The 25,820-nt window shown below is 32.6% G+C and overlaps 3 protein-coding genes across 19 annotated transcripts; 1 reads left to right on the top strand and 2 right to left on the bottom strand.

The window, feature by feature from the left end:
* The first annotated feature begins 345 nt into the window (after window positions 1-345).
* LOC124847819 (Pentatricopeptide repeat (PPR-like) superfamily protein) lies at window positions 346-8,611 on the top strand. 14 transcript variants are annotated; one of them, XM_088106805.1, is made up of 7 exons: window positions 346-2,119; window positions 2,217-2,768; window positions 2,956-3,036; window positions 3,796-4,006; window positions 5,627-5,685; window positions 5,789-5,807; window positions 8,194-8,611. In XM_088106805.1, the coding sequence occupies exon 1, from the start codon at window positions 473-475 to the stop codon at window positions 1,952-1,954; it is 1,482 nt and encodes a 493-aa protein (XP_087962931.1). In that variant the 5' UTR covers window positions 346-472; the 3' UTR covers window positions 1,955-2,119; window positions 2,217-2,768; window positions 2,956-3,036; window positions 3,796-4,006; window positions 5,627-5,685; window positions 5,789-5,807; window positions 8,194-8,611. The 14 variants fall into 14 exon arrangements, with proteins under 14 accessions (XP_087962931.1, XP_087962927.1, XP_087962929.1 ...); XM_088106801.1 differs by lacking the exon at window positions 5,789-5,807 and having other exon boundaries at window positions 8,194-8,609; XM_088106803.1 differs by lacking the exon at window positions 8,194-8,611 and having other exon boundaries at window positions 5,789-5,999.
* A 1,840-nt stretch (window positions 8,612-10,451) lies between these two features.
* LOC124847813 (aspartic proteinase Asp1-like) lies at window positions 10,452-13,158 on the bottom strand. Its single transcript, XM_047325384.2, has 8 exons — window positions 12,810-13,158; window positions 12,225-12,342; window positions 11,895-12,115; window positions 11,552-11,785; window positions 11,332-11,470; window positions 11,032-11,226; window positions 10,861-10,933; window positions 10,452-10,758 (listed from the first exon to the last, which is right to left on the bottom strand). Exons 1-8 carry the CDS (start codon window positions 12,983-12,985, stop codon window positions 10,664-10,666), a joined length of 1,251 nt encoding a protein of 416 aa, XP_047181340.1. The 5' UTR covers window positions 12,986-13,158; the 3' UTR covers window positions 10,452-10,663.
* A 3,118-nt stretch (window positions 13,159-16,276) lies between these two features.
* LOC124847823 (aspartic proteinase Asp1-like) lies at window positions 16,277-20,670 on the bottom strand. Of its 4 annotated transcripts, none has more exons than XR_015784344.1 (9): window positions 19,854-20,670; window positions 18,426-18,543; window positions 18,096-18,316; window positions 17,698-17,931; window positions 17,487-17,628; window positions 17,198-17,392; window positions 17,030-17,102; window positions 16,764-16,937; window positions 16,277-16,605 (listed from the first exon to the last, which is right to left on the bottom strand). XR_015784344.1 is itself a non-coding variant. In XM_088106799.1 (8 exons), the coding sequence occupies exons 1-8, from the start codon at window positions 19,088-19,090 to the stop codon at window positions 16,511-16,513; spliced, it is 1,251 nt and encodes a 416-aa protein (XP_087962925.1). In that variant the 5' UTR covers window positions 19,091-19,415; the 3' UTR covers window positions 16,277-16,510. The 4 variants fall into 4 exon arrangements, 2 of the variants coding, with proteins under 2 accessions (XP_087962925.1, XP_047181353.1); XR_015784343.1 differs by lacking the exon at window positions 19,854-20,670 and adding an exon at window positions 18,918-19,411; XM_088106799.1 differs by lacking the exons at window positions 16,764-16,937; window positions 19,854-20,670 and adding an exon at window positions 18,918-19,415.
* Window positions 20,671-25,820: the final 5,150 nt, after the last annotated feature.

Here is a 25,820-nt window from a genome sequence, read left to right as displayed (position 1 = left end):
AATTAATAATGTACATTTTAAACAATTCACAATCTCGATGATTTAAGCTAAAATAAAGTTTTTTTATTTTTTATCTAAAATTCAATTAGATATCTAATTTTTATTTAGTTTTGTAGTTTTTAAAGATGCTATTGTTTTTATCTAGCTTAATAGATATATTAAACAATACTGTTTAGTAAGACTCTTCGGTCTTTTTAGTATGAAGCACACAAACTAATGTTTATTGAGACACCGAATTAATAAAAGAAATTCAAGATCTTGTTCCAAAATTAAAAATAATCACTGTTTTTAAAGAACCTAAAAATATAATCTAGCAAAGAAAGAAAGTACACGCATAGTAATTTAGGGGGCGGATTTGGCAATTTGAAAGTTCCTTTATCAGGCCCAATTCAGGCGACCAAAATTCCCCCCAATTTCCCTCTGCATCATCATCTTCTTCTTCTTTCGGCTTTGTACTTCTCCATTCTGAGTCATGCTTCCCGGTGTTTCTAGCCAACACACCCGCACTTGTCACTCCCAATCTCTCTCTCGTCTTCTCAAAAGAAACCACTCTCACTTCCGGTCAGGAGATACCAAAACGATGTCGTTGCGGTCGAAACTATCAACCAAGCTCCTCAACATAAGCATATCATCGTTGTGCAAAGCGAAGCAAATATCCAAAGCCGAATCCGTAATAAACGACGGCATAAGAATCGGTGTGCTCCCTGACGCGGTCACATACAACATCCTAATTGATGCCTACTGTCGTTTCGCCTCAATCGATGTCGCGTACTCCGTCCTTGCGCGAATGCGCGAAGCAGGGATTGCCCCCGACGTCGTTTCGTACAATTCGTTAATCTCCGGCGCCGTCAGAAAGTTTATGCTCTTCAAGTCCCTCGACCTGTTCGAGGAAATGCTGGCGCGTGGCGTAACCCCCGACGCGTGGAGCCACAACATCAAAATGCACAGTCTGTTCAAGCTCGGAAAGCCCTACGAGGCCAATCGCATTTTCAAAGAAACCGTTCTCCGCGGCGAGGTTCACGCCACCACTTACAACGTCATGATCAACGGTCTCTGCAAGAACGGTTACGTCTCCCACGCATTGAGCCTATTCAGGAACTTACAGAGGCACGGTTTCGTCCCTCAGGTTTTGACGTACAACGCGCTTATCAACGGACTCTGCAAGGCCAAGCGGTTGAAGGACGCGCAGATGGTGCTCAAGGAGTTTGGGGAATCCGGTTACGAACCGAACGCTATTACCTACACCACCGTCATGCAGTGCAGCTTCCGGTGCGGTTATTTCGAGCAAGGGTTAGAGATTTTGTCGGAAATGAGAAATTTAGGGTTCACGTTTGACGGATTCGCATACTGCACGGTGATTGCGGCGATGATCAAGACTGGCCGGACGCGCGAGGCGGAGGAGATAATTGATATCATGGTGAGTACCGGCATCCGGCCAGATCTCGTGTCATATAACACTTTGATTAACCTTTATTGCAGGCAGGGGAGGTTGGAGGATGCATTAAAGTTGTTGGATGAGATTGAGGAGGAGGGGTTGGAGTGTGATCAGTACACGCATACTATTATTGTTGATGGATTGTGTAAGGCTGGTAAGTTAGATGGTGCTCGGAGGCACTTGAATTATATGAGTACATTAGGGTTTGGATATAATTTGGTTGCGTTTAATTGTATGCTTGATGGCTTGGGGAAGGCTGGGCATATTGATGATGCTGTGAAGTTGTTTGAGGGGATGGAGGTGAAGGATTCGTTTACTTATACTATATTGGTGCACAATCTTTGCAGGGCCAGGAGGTTCCTTTGGGCCTCGAAGGTGCTGATTTCGTGTTTGAAAGGTGGATACCAGGTGTTGAGGACCACTCAGCGGGCGGTTCTTGATGGCCTCCACGATATTGGGTTTACCAATGAAGCGAGGAAGCTTCGGTCGAGGATCAGATTGGCAAGGCTTATGTCTTGATTGTGTGTGGTGATTATTTTGGAGGGACCTATGTTAGAGTGAAATCAGGCAACAAAAGAACGGTACTCTGTCATGTGGGTCGCACATTTGATGATCAGCATAACTGTTGTTCAAAAGGAGTCTGTTAACCTTGTACTGCAAGAAATTTAGTATGTTATTGCTTAGGTAGGTTAACTGGTATATTTTTTCCAGTTGTTGCTAGATAACTGCCTCTTATTGTACTTGCTGAGCAATGTTGACTTACGAAGTTCTTCTGAACCAGAATTTGGGTTATTAGCCACACTTGATCGGTGATTCAGATAACTAACGATACAAAGGGGAAACCATTGACTGGGCAACTGTGGATCCATCTCCCAATTTGTTGGAGGGTCTAAAGCCTTTCAAATCTGACATGATGTCACTGGCAATTTAAACCACCGGTACTCAGCTTCACAAATTCAAAGAATTCGTTGCTGCAAGTACACGACAGAAGCTTATATAATTGTCACTGCGAGCACCTTTCAACGCTATGTATGTATGTAGGGCTGGGCTGGTGAGAACTGTATCTTTATATTTCTAAGTTTCTTCCGTCCTTTTCCCGAGATTTCTCATTTCCAGTTTGTCCCAAAGGATAGCTCCAATGAAAACCCCACGCAGGCTCAACCCCCTTCTGCTTGCAAACTGACCAGTGGCCAGTTTTGATTGGGAAGCGCCCTGCACGGTGTACCGCATTGTGTTGAGTGTAACAACGGGGTTGCTTGGTGCTTGTAATCCCAGGATTGGGGCTAGGATCATTGCTTTGGTTGGTGGTCCCTGCACTGAAGGACCTGGTTCGGTAAATGAATTTATGTTCTTCGTTATCCTGCTTTCAAATTGCTTTCAAATGGGGTCATTGGTGATAATAAATTTCATTACAAATGAGGTCGAAGGAATTTATGTTTTTTGTGAGGGATTATGAAGTGTGCTTATTTTCATCTTCTTCTGTTTGATAGACGTTATTGTTTTGAAATTTGAATCTATAGGTTGGAGTTGAAAAAACTGGTGGCCTTGTTGTCCTGTCTGAAATTTGAGGATGGGGAGCAATCTCTTGGTCTTTGTTTCAAGTGGGTCTTCATTTCAATCTTTTGTTCAATACTTCAATTTTAAATTCAATTCACCCCGAGGAAGTTATTTATTTTGTACTGTTTATATTCTCATCAACATTAATTTTGTATAAACTTATTGATCCCCTGTCTCACCATTTCAGTATGAATCATAGTTGATGTCGGGAATTTTTTGTTGGGAGATTTTGAATTGCAATGCTTTTACTTTTTTATTCTGTAGCATAAAATCTATATGTAATGGTGTTTTAGTACCTACTGGTCAAGGGGTTATTTATTATTTTATTAGAAACTTTTGACATTATTCCAACATTTGTTGATCCTAGAGGAACTTGTTGAAATCCCTTAATTATGTGGCTTAGTTTGGTATCTCTATTATGAACTGTACTAAAGAAGAGAACTATAATTTTTCTATAGCTGTACTAAAGTAGGAATTTATTTGATCATTTAGTTGATTATGCAATGAGTCATTACCCGTGGGCATGATCGAAGAACAGTTTGAGTTTGGAGAGATTTCTAAAAGATTTGGAGTTTTGGACCATAAATCGGATTGAAACCATTACTATCACGCCCTAATTCTTCTAGTAAGTCTCAAAATACCTAAGCTAGATAACTTAATATAATGGAGATTTCAGTTTTCACTTATATTAGTTGACAAAGCGTCATTGCTTTCTTCAATTAGTCATTCAGATATTATTTTAAATTTAAGGATTAAGTAGTATATTGTTGCAAAGATTATGACAGTATACAGTGACAAAACAGGTGGCTAGTATAATCTTTCAAATCCAACACAGGATATTGCTGAGTTAAATAAATCTGAACCACGCTTCAAACAAATGGTGGGTCAAAATGAAGAAGAAACCAGATGAGGTGTTTGGTGGCCTTAAAGTGAAAGGAGAGATAGTGAGATATCAGAACCATTACTGAGGCCTCAGTTCCCTGTGTTTGATTCAAGGTTGTTCATGCCACCAAGGTACTTTTCTTCTTCTCATTCTACTTATATTTTTCTTTCTAAGAGATTTTGATTCATCAAAACTCTCACACTAGATACTTTTGGAATTGATCCTTTATCTCCTTGTATTGAGACATCGTCAACTAAGAATAGTAAATGTCGGTCAGATGTGTGTGCCATTAGAAGAGGATTGGTAATATGCAACCTGCTCACTTTGGAAATCATTACTGTCTTGTTTAAAACAGCAAAGGTTTGTGCGCCAAGTTTAGCTTCTCAAATGAACTTGATAAGAAGAAAAGGTGAAGTTTGTTGTTAATAGACCCTTTTCTAAATTGCATAAAAAAAACATTGACATGGCACATGATGCTCTGCTAAGGATATTCTCACTGTGAACTGTGACTACTCCTGTTATCTGCATTCCACATTGGTTTCTTATTTATTTCCTTATTCCATACTGGAGTTGTTTCTGTTTTACAAATGTGTCTTCTCTTGTTAGAAGTAAATGGAAATGAACTTGCAGATTTGCATAGTGTGAAATGATAAAGGCTAAACTTCTAGAATTCATTGATGGAGAAGAATTTTAACTTCTTTCTAAGATTTTTATCATCAATATGATTGAAAGTAAAACTTGAATCTTTGTTCATTTATGGTTTCCAGTGTATGGTGATTACTGTTACAACTTTTGTTATGAGTTCATCTTGAATCCTATAACTCCATGCTGCAACAACTCTTTGGGTTTTCATTCTATTCAAGCATTGATCTGGTCTATTATGATTTTGTAAGATACAAGAACAATGACAAATGTTATGAGTTCATCTTGAATCCTATAACTCCATGCTGCAACAACTCTTTGGGTTTTCATTCTATTCAAGCATTGATCTGGTCTATTATGATTTTGTAAGATACAAGATAAATGACAAATGTATTGCATTGATACTGATTAAGTAATTAGTATAAAATAGAATGAGTGAAAATCCACAAGGCAAGACAAAATGGTGGATGTCAAATTATAGAATATCACAACAAACTTTCATCAATCATTATAAATCCCAAGGCTTCAAAAGACCACAATGTTAACAATCACAAATAAAAATATTATCATTTATTATTACTATTATTATTATTATTATTATTATTATTATTATATATCTTTTATCTATTAATTTTTTCACTTTTTAATTTCTAAACTGTAAGTCTTTAACTATGTAAGAAACTTTCAACTTAAAATATATGTTTGGAAATGCAACGTAGTAACGAGAAATTTATTAAATTTAGTTAGGCTAAAATCTTTATTATTATGCCATAGTTTTTATCATCGTGACAGTAACAAATAATTCGATTAAAAGATAATTTTTTTCATATTGCTATAATAATTATAATTAGAAAGAATTTGGTCCAAGTTTAATTTAAAATTAGTACAATTAACACTTCAATTCAAAATTAGTGAACTATTTTTTTAGTTTAGTTCGGACAAATTAATTCTTAGTTCAATGGAGTTAGCAATACACTTCAGTTTTGATTTGCCCACCCATATATGTATGATAAGAGTCTATGATCTATATCCCTCCCCATCTCTCCTTCTCTTTAAAGAAAGGGATAGAAGAATCTGTGTCTACTATTTGACATGCTGTCCTTTTCCAGAAACATGGTAATGTCTGCTTCAGGATTCCAGACGGCTTTGAAATAGGATAGGATTGGAGGTGAGAAATATTGAATTCAAATAAAATATTAAATATAAGGAAATCTTGTCTTTTATTTCTGACTTTAGTTTGATTGTAATGCATTTTCTTTTGCTCTTGACAGAAATAAATCTCTTTATAAGGTAAGATATTGTGACAATGAGAAACATCAGATTGGATGACTATCTGCATATTTTGATAGACTTTCCAAGTCATAAATCAGTCCAATGTGATTTTTTGTTGTTGATACTGGTGAAATGAATACAAACAAAATAATGTCTAAGGATATTCATAAATGGTAAACTCTAATATATATTGTAAAAAATGGTCGGAAAAAAATTATTAAACAAATGAATATAAAATACTATTAAGTTGAATGAATTGAATTTTTAAATTCTAATACAATCCAATGTATAACTAAAACTTGTCATACATAAATTTATTTGTGAAATTAAAGTGTAAAGTATTTTTATATATTAATATATATTTAAGAAACAACACTACTTTGTAAGTTTTTAGGAAATTAGGTTCCACTAATTTAAAATCTTAGAATTGCCATTTTCTTACAATTCGTCAAATAAATTGCGAATGAAAACAAGTAATTTTTATAAAAAAATTTAAAATACTTTTTTTATAAAGTATGTTGATTAGATAAGAAATAAGATTGAAATTTTGTAATTTTACGAGAATAAATAGAATGTTTGAAATTATAGAATTTTAAAATTTAATTAAAATGTAATAATAATTTGAAAATCTTTATATATATATATATAGGTGAAGAGTACAACAATGATGAACTGCCTATTGATGTGGACAGTGATAAGGGTGATAGTCATTGTGGGCATAAATTTCCAAAGTTTAAACCTTAAGATATGAACAAGAACTTCAAGTTTAGATTGGGGATGAAATTTTGTTCTTTGAAGGAATTTATGCAGACACTTATGAAGCATTCTATTTTAAACAGTAAAGAAGTGTAATTTGTTGAGAATGATTGCGTAAGAGTGAGGGTTGTTCGTAAAAACAAATGTTGGTGTGTCATTTTAGACAACAAAGTTGGAGACACTCACATTTCGAGTTAAGAAACTGGTTGATAGTTATATATGTGAGAAGGTGTTTGGAAAAAAAAAAGGCTAATAAAGATTGGGTGGCACAAGTTTTAATGGACAAGTTAGTAGATATGGAAAAGATGACAATGAACGAAATCATTACTGAGGTGAAGAAGACATAACATAGAGATTACACCTTGGAGGACTTCTAAAGCAAAGCAAATAACCATGGAATGTATGATGGGGCACGAACAATGAAAATATAGTCTTCTTTATGATTATTTGGATTAACAAGAGTGAGAGCTGAAATACTTAAGATTAAGGTGAATCAACCTCAACCTACTCTACAACCAAGGTTTGGTAGTTTTTACATGTGTCTAAAAGGTTGTGAGAAAGGGTTCTTGACTGGTTGCATACTACATTGATGTTGATGGTTGTCACCTAAAGACCACTTACATTAAAAAATTCATATTACATGTATACTATCACATACTAACTCCTTTTATATTGTATGTAGGGACTTTTGACAATGTTTGATGAAATTTTGGAGGGGTAAAACATAGGTTCTGTCTCATACACCTATCTAATAATTATAAGAAAAAATTTGGTGGAGGAACAGTCACAAGAAACCTTATGGTGGTCACTACAAAGGCAACATACTTCTAGGGATGGGAAACAAAAATGGATGAGTTGAAGAAAATAAATTTTGAACTTATAGTTGGTTAATTTGCAATTCCTTGGAAATCATGGTGCAAACACGCATTTAGATGTTATCTAAGGTGTGATGTGCAAATGAATAATTTGTGTGAATCATTTAATAGTTCAATTTTATTAGCTAGGAATTAGATAGTTGTATGGATTAGGGATGCTTAGTTTGAAGTAACTTAGGGGTTAGCATGCAAATTTTTTTTGTTAATCTAAATGACCATAGTTGCAATGTTATTTTTGGGACTCGGTGAGTATATCTTATAGACATTCTATTGATGAAATTCATTATAGGTTAGAACAACAAGTGGATTATGTTCACACATTTTACAAGAGAGAGGTATGTGAGACTTGTTATGGACCACAAATTAGCTCAATTAATGGGCAACGACTTTGACCCAAAACAAATTCTCTAGAAACACTCTCCCCATATATAGAACACGTGTAGGAAGGCCAAAGAAATTAAAAAGAAGTGAAGTTGATAAACATGTTAGCCATGCAAAATTGTCAAACCAAAATATTGTCACGAGATGTAACAAATGACACTAATATGGACACAAGATCAGAAGAAGCTGTATGGAGAATATTTTAGATCAATTGAAGGGATTCAAACCTTAGTATTTCAAAATTTAGTCATCTTAAATATCACAAAAACTCATTCTAAGGAATTGAACCCACACCTAATTCAAACAATACTCACTTCTTAACTGTCATGTTATAATTGATTCATATTAAGATATTTACTTGTATATAAAACATACGTTTTTTTTTAATGCAGGTTCATGCAACGCATTTATGAGAGCTTAATGCTGCGGTTAAAACACTGATGCAACAATTTTTCCTACCATTTATTGGTAAGGCTCATCAAAGCGGCTCACAAGAACCCGTGCTCTGTCTCATATTTTTAATCAAATGCCCTAGTAACAGGGATGAAGAAAATAAATTGCATTAAACTAAATTGTTAAAAATTATTGTAAATTAAAAAGTAGTTTGTCTTAACTTAACTGAATTAATTTTTTATTCTATCAAACTATCTACACTTAGTTCTAAAAGACCTTGAAAAAAAGAGAAAATTCGGCCGAATTTTCGTAGGGAGTGGTCGGATTAAATTTAGATGAATTTTTGTTAGGCCGATTCAGTCAAATTCTTCAGTCTTGGTTGACTTATTTAGTCTAATTTGACTAAATTTCGATTGTGGTAAATTCAGTTGAATTCGGCTAAGGGTGACTCATCCAAATTTAAACAAATTCTAGTTGTAGTCAACTTAGTCGAATTCAGACAAATTTTGGCATCGAATTCAGACAGATTTTAGCTTAGGTCAACTTGGTCAATTTCAACTAAATTTGACCAAATTTTGATCGCGGTCAAATTAAACCAAATTTCGATTGTGGTCCAGCTTGGTTTATCTAAACCTTCATTCAGGGTCGACTTGTTATGACCTTTGACTCAGATTGACCATTATCAACCTTTAACCTATGTACTTATGTGCTATTATGTATTTTTATCAACGAAGTGGTTTTATGTTAATGAACAACCACAACTTTAAAGATTCAATTTTTTAAAATTAAATTATAAAATGGTTCGGTTCAATACTTTCAAGTATAATATAGTATATTTATCTTACAGTATAATTTTGATTAATTTTGTTCGTTCCTATCTAGTAATTATAGGAATAAAAATCATGGTTTATGTCTAATTTCTTCAATCTCAACGAACACGCAAATCTAGTTTTCTCATAAAAACTATAAAAAAATTTATTTTCCATAAAAGGATAATTCATCAAAGAGTTATATGAAGAAGGAAAATATTTATAATTTATTTTGAATTAAAAATACAAAATCTCAAAAATATATGAACCGATTCAAAATAAGATAAAGGTAAACTTGAAATAGGAAACAAGAAAAACCTTCCATGTCGCAACACTTCTTTTCAATGTGCTTATAAGGTTTGAAATTCTCACACTCCAAAACTTTAAGAGTGTAGAGCATATTGATGTAGAAGAGAACATTTTTTATAACCCAAAAAGACAGATCATATGTGATATTTATAGAACTCTGTCTAGAAAACGTGATACCAAAATTTTCATACAACTATTTTGATAATGGTTTAAAGAACGAACCACATATGCGTTAACTATTACGTGTTACATTATACGCATATTCCCGTGGATAAAATTTACTTTAAAAAACATCTTTATGATATAATGACATTAATATGTGTATATTTTGTTTAAATTAGGAGGTAAACACGTTGACTTTCTACCCACCTTTTAGAAAAGAAAAAAAAATCTACCTTGTGAAGTAAATATGAAAACGGGAATGAAGTTCAAATGTCACTGTATATTAACAAATTTATAAATTCTCTTTCGTTTTCAACTTTGCAAATTTCAAATAAGAGACTACTTTTTAAAGGTTATTACCATTAATTGGTAATCAATCATTAGTTAGTAATTACACATAGCAGGTTTCAACTATTTATAACCAAAGCCAACCACCGCGACCGAAAGAAAAACCACAATATTAAGTAGTTTTTATTTTTATTTTCACCTTATTCTTATTTCTTTTTCTCTCGTATAATGAAATTATAGTTTATAAGGCATATATAGAAATAAACTTGAGGATAATGTTTAAAACAATTTATTTGTCAATTTTAAAAATTTGAGTGAGAAAATGACAATTTTAAGATTTCAAGTACAATAAAATCGATGTAATGACTACATTTTTTTAAACCTAATTTACTAAAAATAACAAATTCGTATTCAAATTTTATAAACATATTATATGAGACAGGTTTATTTCCCAGATAAGGTTTAACTCAGAGCGTAGTATATCAGATTGAAAATTCCATTCAATCAGATTATTATATTTTCCATTTTGATTTGTTTAATTTTGTTTTTCGACTCATTGTTTACAGTTTATGTTAGATTCGGCCACTGTATTTCTTATACATACTTTTGGATGCATACATTTTGTAAATGCGTATTGTATCTTACAGCAAACAGAATTCTAGTTTGGACAAGAACAATATAGTAACATGTTAAAAAAATGAAAATATGTATAGATTATGTTGTGCCATACGTATGGGATTGTATATCCTATCCCAACCATTTTGTATTCTAACATTCCTTGCCTAACAACTCATTCACAATCTATGACATCATAATTTGCAGGGCACCTGTTTGCTAATATTTCGTAATGAGAAAGTCCTGTTGACAGTCTCAGCTAAAGAAAAAATCACAAGAGACAGATTTATGACTTGGAAGGTCCATCACACTTGGCAGAGGCCCATCCAATCTGCTGTTTCTCGTTATCATAAATCACAATCTTATCTTGTAAAGATATATCTGTTAAGAGCAAGAGAAAAGGTATTACAATCAAACTAAAAAGAGAAAGAAAAACAAGATTTTTCTTATACTTCATTTTTTTATGGTGTTTCATATGCTAACCTCCAATTATGTTGATCTTTCCCAGTCCTATTTCAGTGCCGTCTAGAATCCCCAAGCAGACATTGCCATGTTTCTAGAAAAGAGTAGGCATGTTAGCCACATGATTTCTTTTGTTGCTTTCATTAAGGAGAAAGAGAAATGTAAGTCATAATAGTCTTAAAAGGTGCTCACAGTGACAATTAGATAAGCATCTGGTGGTACTTGCAGCAGCGAATTCTTTGCTTTTGTGAAGCTGAGTACCAGTGTCTTAAAATTTCCAGTGACATCATGTAAAGATTTGAAAGCCTTTGGACCCTTCCAACAAATTGGGAGAGATGAATCAGCAGTTGCTCTAGTCAACGGCTTCCCCTTTATATCATTAGTTATCTGAATCACAGATTAAGGATTACTAATTGAATAACAGGTGATGATTATTAATTTAGCATGATAAGCCCGGCAATACATTAAGGCTCTTTTGGTTCCATATCTCACCAGATCAACAAGAGCTTTATGAGCTCTGGAATTGAAGTATGTGTAGGAGCTCCCACTATCGAAGATAAGTTCTAGACCTTTCACAGAAGTAGGTTTTCCATCGAAAAGCAGGTCTGCTGGACCTGTTTTATAGTGTTGTCTGAAACAAAAAGACGGTGTGTAAGTTCTCATGACTAGTAGGATCTCACAAGAAAACAGATAAATGTAGTTTAACACTTACAATGAGGAACTTTGCAATATGGGTGTCCAAATAACTCCAGATTGGGGAATGAATTGATCTCCAAAGAATAAAAATCCTCCTCCTCTTCCACTTAAGCAGTGGCCTACAACATTACGAATTAGGCCAAGAGAATGAAGCTGGGATACAATGCTTGTTTTGCCATATCCAAGGCCAAGAACACCTGCTGTGGAAGGTGGGGGATTATGACCAGGATGCGTTTGATCATATCCACACCTATTGAATAAAACAATTCTCAAGGCTTACAAATATCTCAGCATTATGAATGAACAATTTCAAATTAGTTAGCCAGCAACTGCGAAATTGATTGAAAGAAAACACTCACCCGAAGCCCAGAATAGGGCGTGCTAAAGATCCATTTGTAAATTTAACTGGAATATAATCTCGGACTAACACACCCAGAGATGATCCATGGTCTGCATAATCAACCTCATAGTCACATTGCTCATTTGCTACAGCACAGGGAAGTGCTGATTGGATTCCAGCACACAAGGGATCCACACATTTCACAACGTTGCCGCGAGGTTTGTAAAGTCGATTCAGAGGCTGAAAAATCAGCAATTAAGGAAATGAATAGCATCCTTCATTTCAATATGTCTGGTTAATAATTAGTATAAAAGTACTTGAGAACGTTCTCCACTCAAGTGAAACTTACTATAGTGCACCCTTTACATGGTGCATCACACTGAAGCCAAGTGAGCTCACTTCCTGTGTCAATGTCTAGATCATAAAGCTTAGGGGGATTGCCAATGGCAAGGCTCACCGTGTAATACCTGCATACAAAGACTTCATTCATTCACTTTTACAAAACCAAGAATCATCTTGTCTTTACTTTTTGCCATTGCTAAAAACAATTTTCAGAAGAAAAAAATTACACAAAGGGGTCTGTCAAACCACTCCTCTGTGTAGGATCACTCGATGAAAATCGGATTCATTCGATATAAACACAGATGGTTCTAAAACTTCCTAAGAAATTACAAGGATTAGTCAGAGTCAATTGGTTGGGCGGAGCATTCAAAGATATAATAAAGGGTAAGAATTAGTATACATGAAAAAAAGCGACGAAACAACTACAAGTTGAAAACTATCCAAAAAAATCGAAAGCCAGAAAAGAAAACCTTGAAAATATTGGAGAATAAGAAAGAATGAGAGAGTTGGTATATGACTTTTAGAAGAAGTTTGTTGAACAAGTCAGAGGATGCAAAATGTAATTACTGTAGAGTAAGATAACAGAACATACCCAATTGGATAAACATTTCCTTTAATCTGAAAAGCGAAAGAGGAAGCAAGGGAATGAACAGAGGTTGAGGGTGTTGGCTTCTTGGAGTTGAGAATCTGATCGGTGTCTGAGAAAGAGGTTGAGAAAATGGAAGAAAGAAGCAAAAAGAGTAAAATTCCCCTGCTTTTCACATCCATGTTCAAAGGACTGTAAACTCGAAATCAGAATTGAGAATTTGATGAGTAAGATGAAGATGAAATAGAAGGAGAGAGAGAGAGAAATAACTCTCCTCTAATGTTAGTACTAAACCGCGTCTGCGGGCTCATGTGCAGAGAGAGACTAAGAGGGAGAGAAAACACGCACAATGGAATCTCTCGTTTACGTCATTACTATGACTTTTAACGTTGTTATAAAATTTTTGTCTATGTTTGAAATAAAATAACTATTGAGCCTTATAAAAATTTCGAGTAATTATATAAAAAATTAAAACCAACTTCTGATTAGCAATATATTTGCTTAAATATTTTTTAAAAAGTTTTTGTGATTAGGTAAAGGTTGTGAAAAGTTTATTAAATAAAAAAGTTGGCATACTCGATAATAGAAAATATGTTAAAATATAGTATTAATATTATTATAAGAAAATTTAACGATTTTCATCATTAACAAGTAAATAAACTGACATAATTAAAGTTAGATAAATCATAAATATATAACCGATCAAAAGTGTAAATCATAAATATATAGACACGTTAAATATTTAAAATGAAAATTTTATTGCATATTTAATTCAAATAACAATGTTATGTAAAATTACTTGTGTCCTTCCGTGAAAACACCTAGCAATTTTCATCACTTTTAGCATTATATCTTTGGGTTCTATTTCTATTATTATGTTTTAATTTAGAAAGAATAAGTATTTTAAATGATAAATTATAATCAAATAATGCTTTGTTATACATGCATCTACAATAAATCATGGAGTAATTTTACTAAAACCCATTTTATACATTCATATGGAATAAATCATGCAGTCGTTTTACTAAAAAGCAAATGACTATTATCATAACCTAAATTAATGATGGTAATGACGATCATATTTTAATAGTAAGTGATGATATAAAAATTATGAGAAAACGTTATTTAACATTTTTTTTAAAAATGAAAAGTAATTTTTTATTTTACATTAAATACATTATCGCTTTATATTAAATTCTATTTGATATTTAAATGTTTAAAATTGTTATATTTTTTAATTGAACTTGTAAAGTTTAATTATTTTCTTAACTAGGTGATAACTGTTATTTTATTATGTTGTTTTACATGTTTGTATCAACTTGTTAAACAGATGTCAAGAGGTTAATATAAAATAAAAATGATATTATGTTAATGAAAAATAACAATAACTTTTATTATTTTTATTAAAATCGTGTTGGATAATAAGAAGATTGCTAATGATTGTATGAGAATGTTTCCTTGATCACGGTGGTTGATGATATAAAGTTATTAAAAATTTCTTTATCCCATACAGTTTTAAGAAAATAATAAAAATTATTTATCATTTTAAATTTTAGATTAACTATAATGTTATTTTTTTATTGACTACAAAATTTATTTTTTCTTAAACTAAGATAACGAGAGATAAGGCAACAATTATCACTCAAGTTAAAGAAGAAATTAAACAAGTATTTAATTAAATAACATATTTTTTAAAAATATTTAATAAACAAAAAATTTAATAAAAATTAATTAAAAATATTAAAATTAACGAGAAATTAAAAATTATTTAAAATATTTAACGTGATTTTAGAAAAATAAACAAAAAATAATATTTAATTGCTAGAGAAAATAACAAAGATAAAAAATGGAAAACTATTGATCAAAATAAATCAATAAAGAAAAGAAAGTACTGCAAACCGAAGTCTGCTAATTGATTCTTGAATGATAATATACGAACAACATATTTTTTTTTACTTCACAACTATTCTACATTAGTAAAAGAATATTTAATTTCAAAATGTAAAATACATTATGAATCAAGTAGAAAAATTAAAAAATTAATATTTGATTAGGTATTGAATAGGTGTACGAAGATTAAAAAACACATGTTTATCATTTTCCTTCACTTTAAATAATGACGATTATCAAATAACCGTCTTGGAAAGGAATGACAAATTTGTAAAAACAATATGATTGTATGAGATAATATGATATATTCCAATATTAAATATACATAATAATTTATTTTTATATGTATTAATTTTATTTTTATTTTTTCTTTAAAATTTTTAATAATGAATAATCATTAAATTCAAAAGCATTAGCTTATGATTAAAAAATATAAATTTTCTTTTTAGATATAAAATTTAGAGTAGTTGAAAGTTAGTTTATTATTTTTACATATATTTTTATTAGGGTTAAATATGTTTTTAGTCCTAAACTATTGGTCGTTTGTGGTTTTCGTCCCTCTTTCAAAGTAAGGTATAATTTGGTCCTCATTCTTTTCGAAACGTTCGTTTTAGTCTTCGGAATTTTGGTTTTAGTCCTCATTTGTTGCTAAATGAGGACCAAATTTTTAAACAGTGTTTAGTTTTCAAGGACTAAAACGAACGTTTCGAAAAGAATGAGGACCAAATTGTACCTTTATTTGAAAGAAGGACGAAAACCAGACCAATAATTCAGGGACTAAAAACATATTTAACCCTTTTTATTTTGGAAGATTACACAAATACCTTTAAACTGTTATACCATTTGAACTGTTTGAAATAACTATTTGTGTAAAAATTTCTACCAATGGTAAAACAAAATTATAAATAATATATATAAAATAACATTCATAAAAAAGGTTGTTACCAAAACTGTTTTGCCACTTTGTAACATTATTTAAACCGTGGTCATATCTCATTTCATTACTTTTTTTTTTTAATTTTTAAATTTAGATGGACTTAAAACATGGTTGTTTAGAGCAACCATCCTTATAAGTTTTATCTAATTTTTTATTTATTTTTCATATACGTCGTCGTGTTTGGAAGTTTAACGACAATTTAACAATACAATTTCAATAACAGTTCAAAAGTTATAGTTAAAATTTTAACAATTGTAAAAAAACCGTTTCTAGAGTAACGAGGATTAATTTTCTTAACTAAATGCTTTGGGATGAATTCATTTAAAAATATTGTTTATTTTCTTTCAAGATAAAAATATGTATTTAATTAAATTGATCCTAATTTTCTTAATAGTAATATTTAATTAGACTTTTTTTTATCAACAAAAGTAAATATATTTAAAGGAGGTAATTGAATTGTCCTAATATGCTTTAGATATGAATGATTGAAGAAAATTAAGATATATTGTATAGAGTTTTTGTATTATTTAATTCATATGCAATCCATTTCTGATTATGCTTTAATCGAATCAAATAACAAAATTTACATTGTTTATCATATATTTTGATCATTATGAAGCAACCATAAATCTTATCAAAGTTGAGATTGGTAAATGAGCATTATTAGACAAACAAGCGTACTTTCATTTAGTATTTGTAATGAATTGATATACTTGCCAACTAGTTAACAATAATCTTAAATGAGAATACACATAATGAAAGACAAAAGCCTACATAGTTACTATAAATAGATGTTAGGTATTGCTCATTTTGAGTGCCGAATGATTTTGCAAGCTTCCTGGTCGAGAACTTGTGAGATCAAGCCAGACAAACATAATATTCAGACTGACCAACCGAGAACATAGCAATTGTAGAGAAGAAGAGATATTAGAAGGAGCGAGGTAGGCACACGTGATGCACGAGTACAGTTCGGTCCTGTAAAAACAATAGTAACATGTTAAAAATGAAAATATTTATAGATTATGTTGTTCCATATATATGGGATTGTATATGCCATCCCAGCAATTTTGCATTCTAACATTCATTGCCTAACAACACATTCACAGTCTATGACATCATAAGTTGCAGTGCACCTGTTTGCTGATATTTGTAATGAGAAAGTCCTGTTGACAATCTCAGCCAAAGAAAAAATCACAATACACTGATTTATAATTTGGAAGGTCCATCACACTTGCCATTGGGAGAGGCCCATCCAATCTGCTGTTTCTCGTTATCATAAATCACAATCTTATCTTGTAAAGATATATCTGTTAAGAATGTATTACAATCAAACTAAAAAGAGAAAGAAAAATAAGATTTTTCTTATACTTCATATTTTTATGGTATTTCATATGCTAACCTCCAATTATGTTGATATTTCCCAGTCCTATTTCAGTGGCGTCTAGAATCCCCAAGCAGACATTGCCATGTTCCTAGAAAAGAGTAGCATGTTATACACATGATTTCTTTTGTTCCTTTCATAAGGAGAAAAGAAATGTAAGTCATAATAGTCTTAAAAGGTGCTCACAGTGACAATTAGATAAGCTTCTGGTGGTACTTGCAGCAGCGAATTCTTTGGTTTTGTGAAGCTGAGTACCAGTGGCTTAAAATTTCCAGTGACATCATCTAAAGATTTGAAAGCCTTTGGACCCTTCCAACAAATTGGGAGAGATGAATCTGCAGTTTCTCTAATCAACGGCTTCCCTTTTATATCATTAGTTATCTGAATCACAGATCAAGGATTACTAATTGAATGCAGGTGGTGATTATTAATTTCGCATAATATACAATAGGGCTTTTTTGGTTCCATATCTCACCAGATCAACAAGAACTTTATGAGCTATGGAATTGAAGTATGTGTAGGAGCTCCCACTATCGAAGATAAGCTCTAGATCTTTCACAGAAGTAGGTTTTCCATCGAAAAGCAGGTCTGCTGGACCTGTTTTATAGTTTTGTTGCCTGAAACAAAAGACTGTGTGTAAGCTCTCATGACTAGTAGCACACAGATAAATCTAGTCTAACACTTACACGGACGAACTTTGCAACATGGGTGTCCAATCAACTCCAGATTGGGGAATGAATTGATCTCCAAAGAATAGAAAACCTCCTCCTCTCCCACTTAAGTAGTGGCCTACAACATTACGAATTAGGCCAAGGGAATGAAGCTGGGATACAATGCTTATTTTGCCATTTCCAAGGCCAAGAACACCTGCTATGGAAGGTGGGGGATGAGGACCGGGATTTGTTTGATGATATCCACACCTAGCATAAAACACAAAAAAATAATGGTTTCTAAGAGACTGAAGACAAATATTGTACTATTGAATAAAAAAATAGTCAAGCCTTAAAGTATTTCAGCATTATGAATGAACAATTTGAAATTCGTTAGCCAGCAAATGTGAAATAGATTGAAAGAAAACACTCACCCGAAGCCCAGAATAGGGAGTTGTAAAGATCCATTAGTGAATTTAACTGGAATATAATCTCGGACTAACACACCCAGAGATGATCCATCGTCTGCATAATGAACCTCATAGTCACATTGCTCATTTGCTACAGCACAGGGAGGTGCTGACTGGACTCCAGCACACAAGGGATCCACACATATCACAACGTTGCCGCGAGGTTTATAAAGTCGGTTCTGAGGCTGAAAAATCAACAATTAAGGAAATGAATATCATCCTTCATTACGACATGTCTGGTTAGTAATTAATATAAAAGTACTTGAGACCGTTCTCAACTCAACTGAAACTTACTATAGTGCACCCTGTACATGGTGCATCACACTGAAGCCAAGTGAGATCACTTCCTGTATCGATGTCAAGATCATAAAACTTAGCGGGATTACCAATGGCAAGGCTCACCGAGTAATACCTGCATACAAAGAATTCATTCATTCAATCTTACAAAACCAAGAATCATCTTTTCTTTACTTGTTGCCATTGCTAAAAAAAATTACACAAAGGGGTCTGTCAAACTACTCCTCTGTGTAGGATCAGTAGATGAAAATCGGATTAATTCGATATAAACACGGATGGTTCTCAAACTTCCTAAGAAATTAGAAGGATTAATTGAAACAACTACAAGTTGAAAACTATCCAAAGAAATCCAAACCCAGAAAACAAAACATTGAAAGGATTGAAGAATAAGAAAGAATGAGAGTTAGTATATGACTTTTTGAAGAAGTTTGTTGAACAAGTCAGAGGATGCAAAATGTAATTACTATAGAGTAGGATAACAGAACATACCCAATTGGATAAACATTTCCTTTAATCTGAAAAACGAAAGAGGAAGCAAGGGAATGAACAGTGGTTGAGAGTGTCGGCTTCTTGGAGTTGAGAACCTGATCGGTGTCTGAGAAGGAGGTTGAGAAAATGGAAAGAAGCAAAAGGAGTGAAATTCCCCTGCTTTTCACATCCATGTTCAAAGAACTAAAAATCAGAACTGTGATTTTGACTAGAAGATGAAGACGAAATTAAAGCAGAGAGAGAGCTTGTACGCACTAAACCACGTCTGCGCGGGCTCATCTGCAACGAGAGACTAACGGAGAGAAAACGTTCACAAGGGAATCTCTCTTCTAAGCATTTCTATTACTTTTAAAGTTTTTACAAAAAAATTGTCTATAGTTTGAAATGAAATAACTATTGAGCCCTATAAAAATTTGTGAGTAATTATAGGAAAATAAAAAAACCAATCTTCGGATAAGCAACATATTTCCTTAAATATTTTTTAACAAGTTTTTGTGACTAGGTAAAGGTTATGAAAAGTATATTAAACAAAAGGTTTAATCTCATCAGAATTCCCTATTTTTTTCTGAAATTTTAAATAAGTCTCTTTTTTTTTTTTGGCGTATCAATTGGGTCTTTATTATTGTAAATTTGATTCAATTAGAGATCTGCTGTCAAATTCACTAAACGGCCGTTTAATATTTGGTCACGTAGCATTCTAAGTTGAATGAATAATGACATGTGGCATTAAAATTGAATTATTTTAAAAAAAAAATTTTGAAGAGAGGTGATATCAGATTGTAGGAAGGGCAAAGCTGGAAAAATTAAAAATTTTAAAGGCTGCCTTTTTAATTGATATGCAATTGAAACGAAAAAAAAATTGGAGATTCTTATGATTAGGGTTCTTAGATAGTGGGATTCTTCTTCTATCTATAAAGCAAAGGGAGAAGAAATTACAGATTGTTCATCGTTCCAGAACCGTAATCTTCAAACCTCTCATCGAAATGCGTTTTTTTTCTTCTGGGTTTTCAATTTTCTTCTCTGGGTTTTAGGAATTATGCGTTTATGCTTGAAGGGTTGGCAATCGAAGGGCGAATCGATTTCCACGTTATCCGCCATGAGGGAGCGCCAAAACCGAACCCTGAACCTTCACTCCCCAGGTTTGATTTTTGTTCACTTTAATAATTCCGCAACAAAACGAGAAATTGAACGGTGGTGAGGAGGACGCAGAGACAATACGCGCCGGTAAAAAACCCTAATGGAATTTTCAGAAAGCCCGAAAGCCAAGCCCGAAGAACTGAAACAGATCGTTCGGGAAGGCCACGTTGAGGTCTCCAGGGATGGGTTTCCATCATGCTAATTTGTTGAAAGGCCCTTTGTTGTCTCAGTGATTGGTCAATGATTTTAAGCCTCGGTGTTTCGCCCCTTGTTGTTCCTGGTGCAACGGGGTCTTTCTCTCCCATAGCTTTTCTGGTGGTTTGAATCTGTTCCATGATTCCATCTTTCAGGCACCTAAAATGGCGACAACTCACACTTTATTGTGATGACGACGATGACATATTTTATATAGATATGAACACCGTGTAAGAAGGTTTTGATGAAGACGGTGATTGTGATTTTCTGGAGAAAATTTCATGACTCATTTCAGATATAAATATCGAAGGTTATGTACTGGAGGAGTTTCTGGGCAACAGGAAAATGGTTCATGTACATCTTTTGAAACATCCATAATTTATGGTTGCTGATAGATTTTTACATGTTGCAACTTCACCTAATTCTACTATTGGTAAAGGTTATCGTGGTTTCAGTGATTTCATTGATTACCATTGACTACCATGGATTTTCAACTTATCATCTACCCCATGATGGATAAAGACAGACAACCCTTAAAATTTTTAATCTTTCCAGTTTTGCCCTTCTTACAATCTGATATCACCTCTTTCCATAATTTTTTTTTTAAATAATTCAATTCTAATGACACATGTCATTATTCATTCAACTGAGAATGTTACGTCACCAAATATTAAAAGGCCGTGAATTTGATGACAGATCCCTAATTGAATCTGACCCAATTGATACTTGATAACTTTTTGGCAAGTATACCAAATCGTTCCAAGTAATATAGAGTAAGTTCAAAGTATCGTTCTCCCAAGGGACTTGTGCAACACATGACAATTCTTTCTTTTATAATTCAATTAGACATCAAAGTGTACAAAAAACACATGAAACTCTTTTTGGTATTTTTATCAAACAGTTGGTGTGCAAAGAATTTATATTTAAAGAAACTTCGTTGGAATTGGGTTTCATGAATCATATGAATATAAAACTCTGTTCAATATTTCATTACTTCATTCAAACATTCACATCAAGGCATACTAGTCCTAATCCCTTAGCAACTAGTTCTAAATTAATATATTAAAATGCTAATCCCTTAGTCAATTTAACATACAATTTGCATTAAGTCCGATGTTAAGAATGATCAAGTTATTGAGTCTATCCCTAGATCCCAATCACTTAATTGCTCTATCTACGTTCATGTTCAAAGTTACTTTCCAGTAATCAAAGACATTCAAATAACATTATATTTTCATACAATGATAATAAATTCAAGAAAGAGCATATGAACGAACAACGATATATTGAACAGGAAAATTACAGTGAGTTCATTACATCCAATCCCAACGAAAGAGAAATTTAACTACTCCTAATCATCTAAAACGTACACATTTGAAGCAATCCCTTGCAACAATGGTGTCTTGATGCCTTGGAGCAGTCTCTGGAAGTTCCTTAAGATGTTTTCGTTTCTTTCTTTTGTCTGGAACTTCTGTTCGAAGGGCCTGTTTCTGTCGCTCTGTCACGTCTTTTAAAGCCACTTAAATTCATTAATTCGCTTAGCGCACATGTATTGGTGCGCTATGCGAATTTTGTGTAACCGCTGCCTCTCAACTGATGTTATTCGCACAGCGCACAAGTAATGGTGCGCTATGCGAATTTCCATTTCCTGGCAGTGCGAATTTTGGCTTTCGCTTTGCGAAAATTGGCTGACAGAATCTAAATAATACACCATTCCCTGTACAATATTTTACATAACAATCTACTACCTATTACAACTTTTCAATGAGGAACAACATGAATAATTACAAGATTGAGTTCATTTATAAGTATAAAAACAACTCTTTTTCACACTTATCAACTCCCCCAAACTTGAACTATTTCATGCCCTCATGAAATCACATAAGAAAATGAACATCACAACAGACATTTGACATTTTGATAAAATGACTCTGCACATCAGAATAATCATATGCATTCCCAAAGATTTCAAACAAGTATGACATGGTGCATCACTCATAAAATCATCTGTGCATAGAATATGAACAACCAGATCAGCATTTATCATTACTCACACTCAAGTGTTTGTCCTCACATGACAGTAGAATTGACATAGAACTTCCTCAGCTTTTGCATTTCATTTGATTCACACACTTCACACACTATTGGTTAAGTCCAAAGGTCTTTTCAGGTTAAGGCTTGGCTTGGCTAGAAAAAGAATCATGGTTTTTCTTGGATTCAAAGACACTTATTAAGAAGAGAACAACTTCAATTTCCAATCCAGTACTGAAATCCCAAAATATATCATTCATCACATACCATTTTCTTTCACAGCTCAATCTTTTCTTTCATTTTGAGCTTTTTTTTTTTTGTATCATATTTTTTTTATTGATCTTTTCTTTCCACAAACTTGAATTCCACCTTAACCTCTTTTAAAACATAATACATGTTCTCTTCTAGGGTGTAAGGTAGGATATCATCTAATAGGCTCAAGGTGGAAGGAAAAAAAATTTCAAGGCTCAAAAAGTTCACAAATGTATCACAGTGTCTAAAGGTTGGCTATCTGGCCAAGTAGCTATATAATCAATAATAAACAGGGCCTTTTTCATCCTTAACCAAAAAGTGTGCGTATCTACGTAGAATCAAAATCATGCAAAAACCAATTCCATATCTAGACAACTCAATATCTCTCAATCAATATATGCTCTCAACACTCACAGATCTGGTCATACATACTCACACACAAATAAAAATACATGAAGCACATTGCAACCACAGTCATATGTGTTATCATTTTCAAGAATCACATCGACTTAATCAAGACAATGCATAATCATTAAATCACAAAGTCACATGTCTTTACAACTAACACATAGTTCAAAACATATTACAAAACATAAATAACATAATTAAACATTGAAAATAACTCCATCTGCACCTGCACTTGCAAAAGTAACATAGAGAGAAGTGAAATAGAAAAATAAAATAAAAACACAAACAAAGAAATAAGGAAAAGAAGAAAAAAAATTACAGAACATGAGCACACCAACCAAACAACAATTCCAATATGCAAAATGATTGAAATGGATTTCCTAAATAACCTCACTCAGATCCCTCTTGTTGCAAGATCACTTAGTACTCCCCTTTCAGCTGTTGGAATCCCATCCCTAGGATCTTCCAACAACTAGAAACATCTGTAGGCAAACTGCATAAAGAAATTCAAACAAAAAGAGACATACAATTGGCAAAGAATTCCACTTTCCCTGTTTTCTGAAGTTAGAACACTCAGATCCCTCTTGTTGTGCCTACCTAAGTATGACAAACCCTCACCAATCCCTTGGTGTAAGAAGTCCATCAAACTTGCCTTAAGTTCCAAAACAGTGAATCCAAACACACAACCCCATCCCTGGTGATTTGCACATTTGGTTTGATTTAGTTAGTTCCGCTACTGAAATCTTATTCCTAAGAACTTTCAATAACAACATCAAGCTCTAAAGCGTACCCCGAGACAAGCATTAAGTTCAAACTAAATCAATGGAAAGTCTTAAAAAATTAAAGCCAACTGCATACACAACACAACAAAGTCTAAAAGAGTCATAAATGCCCAAATTGTCTTGTGTTGGAACACAAGTCCCCGGCAACGGCGCCAAAAACTTGATAACTTTTTGGCAAGTATACCAAATCGTTCCAAGTAATATAGAGTAAGTTCAAAGTATCGTTCTCCCAAGGGACTTGTGCAACACATGACAATTCTTTCTTTTATAATTCAATTAGACATCAAAGTGTACAAAAAACACATGAAACTCTTTTTGGTATTTTTATCAAACAGTTGGTGTGCAAAGAATTTATATTTAAAGAAACTTCGTTGGAATTGGGTTTCATGAATCATATGAATATAAAACTCTGTTCAATATTTCATTACTTCATTCAAACATTCACATCAAGGCATACTAGTCCTAATCCCTTAGCAACTAGTTCTAAATTAATATATTAAAATGCTAATCCCTTAGTCAATTTAACATACAATTTGCATTAAGTCCGATGTTAAGAATGATCAAGTTATTGAGTCTATCCCTAGATCCCAATCACTTAATTGCTCTATCTACGTTCATGTTCAAAGTTACTTTCCAGTAATCAAAGACATTCAAATAACATTATATTTTCATACAATGATAATAAATTCAAGAAAGAGCATATGAACGAACAACGATATATTGAACAGGAAAATTACAGTGAGTTCATTACATCCAATCCCAACGAAAGAGAAATTTAACTACTCCTAATCATCTAAAACGTACACATTTGAAGCAATCCCTTGCAACAATGGTGTCTTGATGCCTTGGAGCAGTCTCTGGAAGTTCCTTAAGATGTTTTCGTTTCTTTCTTTTGTCTGGAACTTCTGTTCGAAGGGCCTGTTTCTGTCGCTCTGTCACGTCTTTTAAAGCCACTTAAATTCATTAATTCGCTTAGCGCACATGTATTGGTGCGCTATGCGAATTTTGTGTAACCGCTGCCTCTCAACTGATGTTATTCGCACAGCGCACAAGTAATGGTGCGCTATGCGAATTTCCATTTCCTGGCAGTGCGAATTTTGGCTTTCGCTTTGCGAAAATTGGCTGACAGAATCTAAATAATACACCATTCCCTGTACAATATTTTACATAACAATCTACTACCTATTACAACTTTTCAATGAGGAACAACATGAATAATTACAAGATTGAGTTCATTTATAAGTATAAAAACAACTCTTTTTCACACTTATCAGATACGCCAAAAAAAAAAAGAACCTATTTAAGATTTCAAAAAAAAATAGAAACTTCTGATGAGATTAAACCTAAACAAAAAACAAGGTCGACATACTCAATAATAAAAAATATGTTAAATATACTATTAATATTATTATAAGAAAATTTAAGCATTTTTATCATTTTTATCATTGAGCAAGTAAATTAACTGACATAAAGTTATATAAATCATAAGTATATCTAATCAAAAGTGTAAATTATAAATATTTAAATACATTAAATATTTAAAATGAAAATTTTATTGCATATCTAATTGCAATAACAATACTATGTTAATTACTTGTCTTCTTCCGTAAAAATACACTATAAATTTTCATCATTAGATATAAAGTTATCAACTTAATCTATGGTTTATGGATTAGTTCTAATCTATTATTAAAAAAAAATCATCTTTTAATAGATCTTTCCAGATGAGGCCAAAAAAAAACTCTAACCTCCAAATCCTTTTTAAATGAGTTAGGTTCAACATTAAGGTGAGTATAACCTATTATACGATTTTAATTAATTATTAGAAATAATATCATTTGTACATATATAAAATTATATATTTTATTAAATAGTTTAATATATTATAATTTTATTATATTTAAATTAATACTATTATATCATATTAAATAAAATATATAATATATAGTATAATATAATTATTGACTATAATCTATTTATTAATTTTACTAATATTTTAGAAAAGAAAACTTAGAACGAAGTACGTGATACATTATGATAAAGTTCTAATAAATACAACAAAAGAATCATGAAATCAAGATGTAAGAATATTAGATTA

The sequence above is a fragment of the Vigna umbellata genome, chromosome 2, assembly GCF_029865625.1.
Source record: "Vigna umbellata cultivar VRB3 chromosome 2, Vumbellata_1.0, whole genome shotgun sequence".
NCBI lineage: Eukaryota > Viridiplantae > Streptophyta > Magnoliopsida > Fabales > Fabaceae > Vigna > Vigna umbellata.
This window is presented reverse-complemented; position numbering and strand designations above follow the sequence as displayed.

Bases quoted from the DNA above. Each gene is read 5' to 3' on its own strand.
- LOC124847813 (XM_047325384.2), bottom strand. From the start codon at position 12,985: ATGGATGTGAAAAGCAGGGGAATTTTACTCTTTTTGCTTCTTTCTTCC. The intron at 12,343-12,809 runs GTATGTTCTGTT...CTTTGTATGCAG, and splicing joins GGAAATGTTTATCCAATTGG to GTATTACACGGTGAGCCTTG. The intron at 11,471-11,551 runs GTAAGTGTTAAA...TTTTTGTTTCAG, and splicing joins ATATTGCAAAGTTCCTCATT to ACAACACTATAAAACAGGTC.
- LOC124847819 (XM_088106805.1), top strand. From the start codon at position 473: ATGCTTCCCGGTGTTTCTAGCCAACACACCCGCACTTGTCACTCCCAA.
- LOC124847823 (XM_047325397.2), bottom strand. From the start codon at position 19,090: ATGGATGTGAAAAGCAGGGGAATTTCACTCCTTTTGCTTCTTTCCATT. The intron at 17,629-17,697 runs GTAAGTGTTAGA...CTTTTGTTTCAG, and splicing joins ATGTTGCAAAGTTCGTCCGT to GCAACAAAACTATAAAACAG. The intron at 17,103-17,197 runs GTGAGCACCTTT...ACTCTTTTCTAG, and splicing joins AAGCTTATCTAATTGTCACT to GAACATGGCAATGTCTGCTT.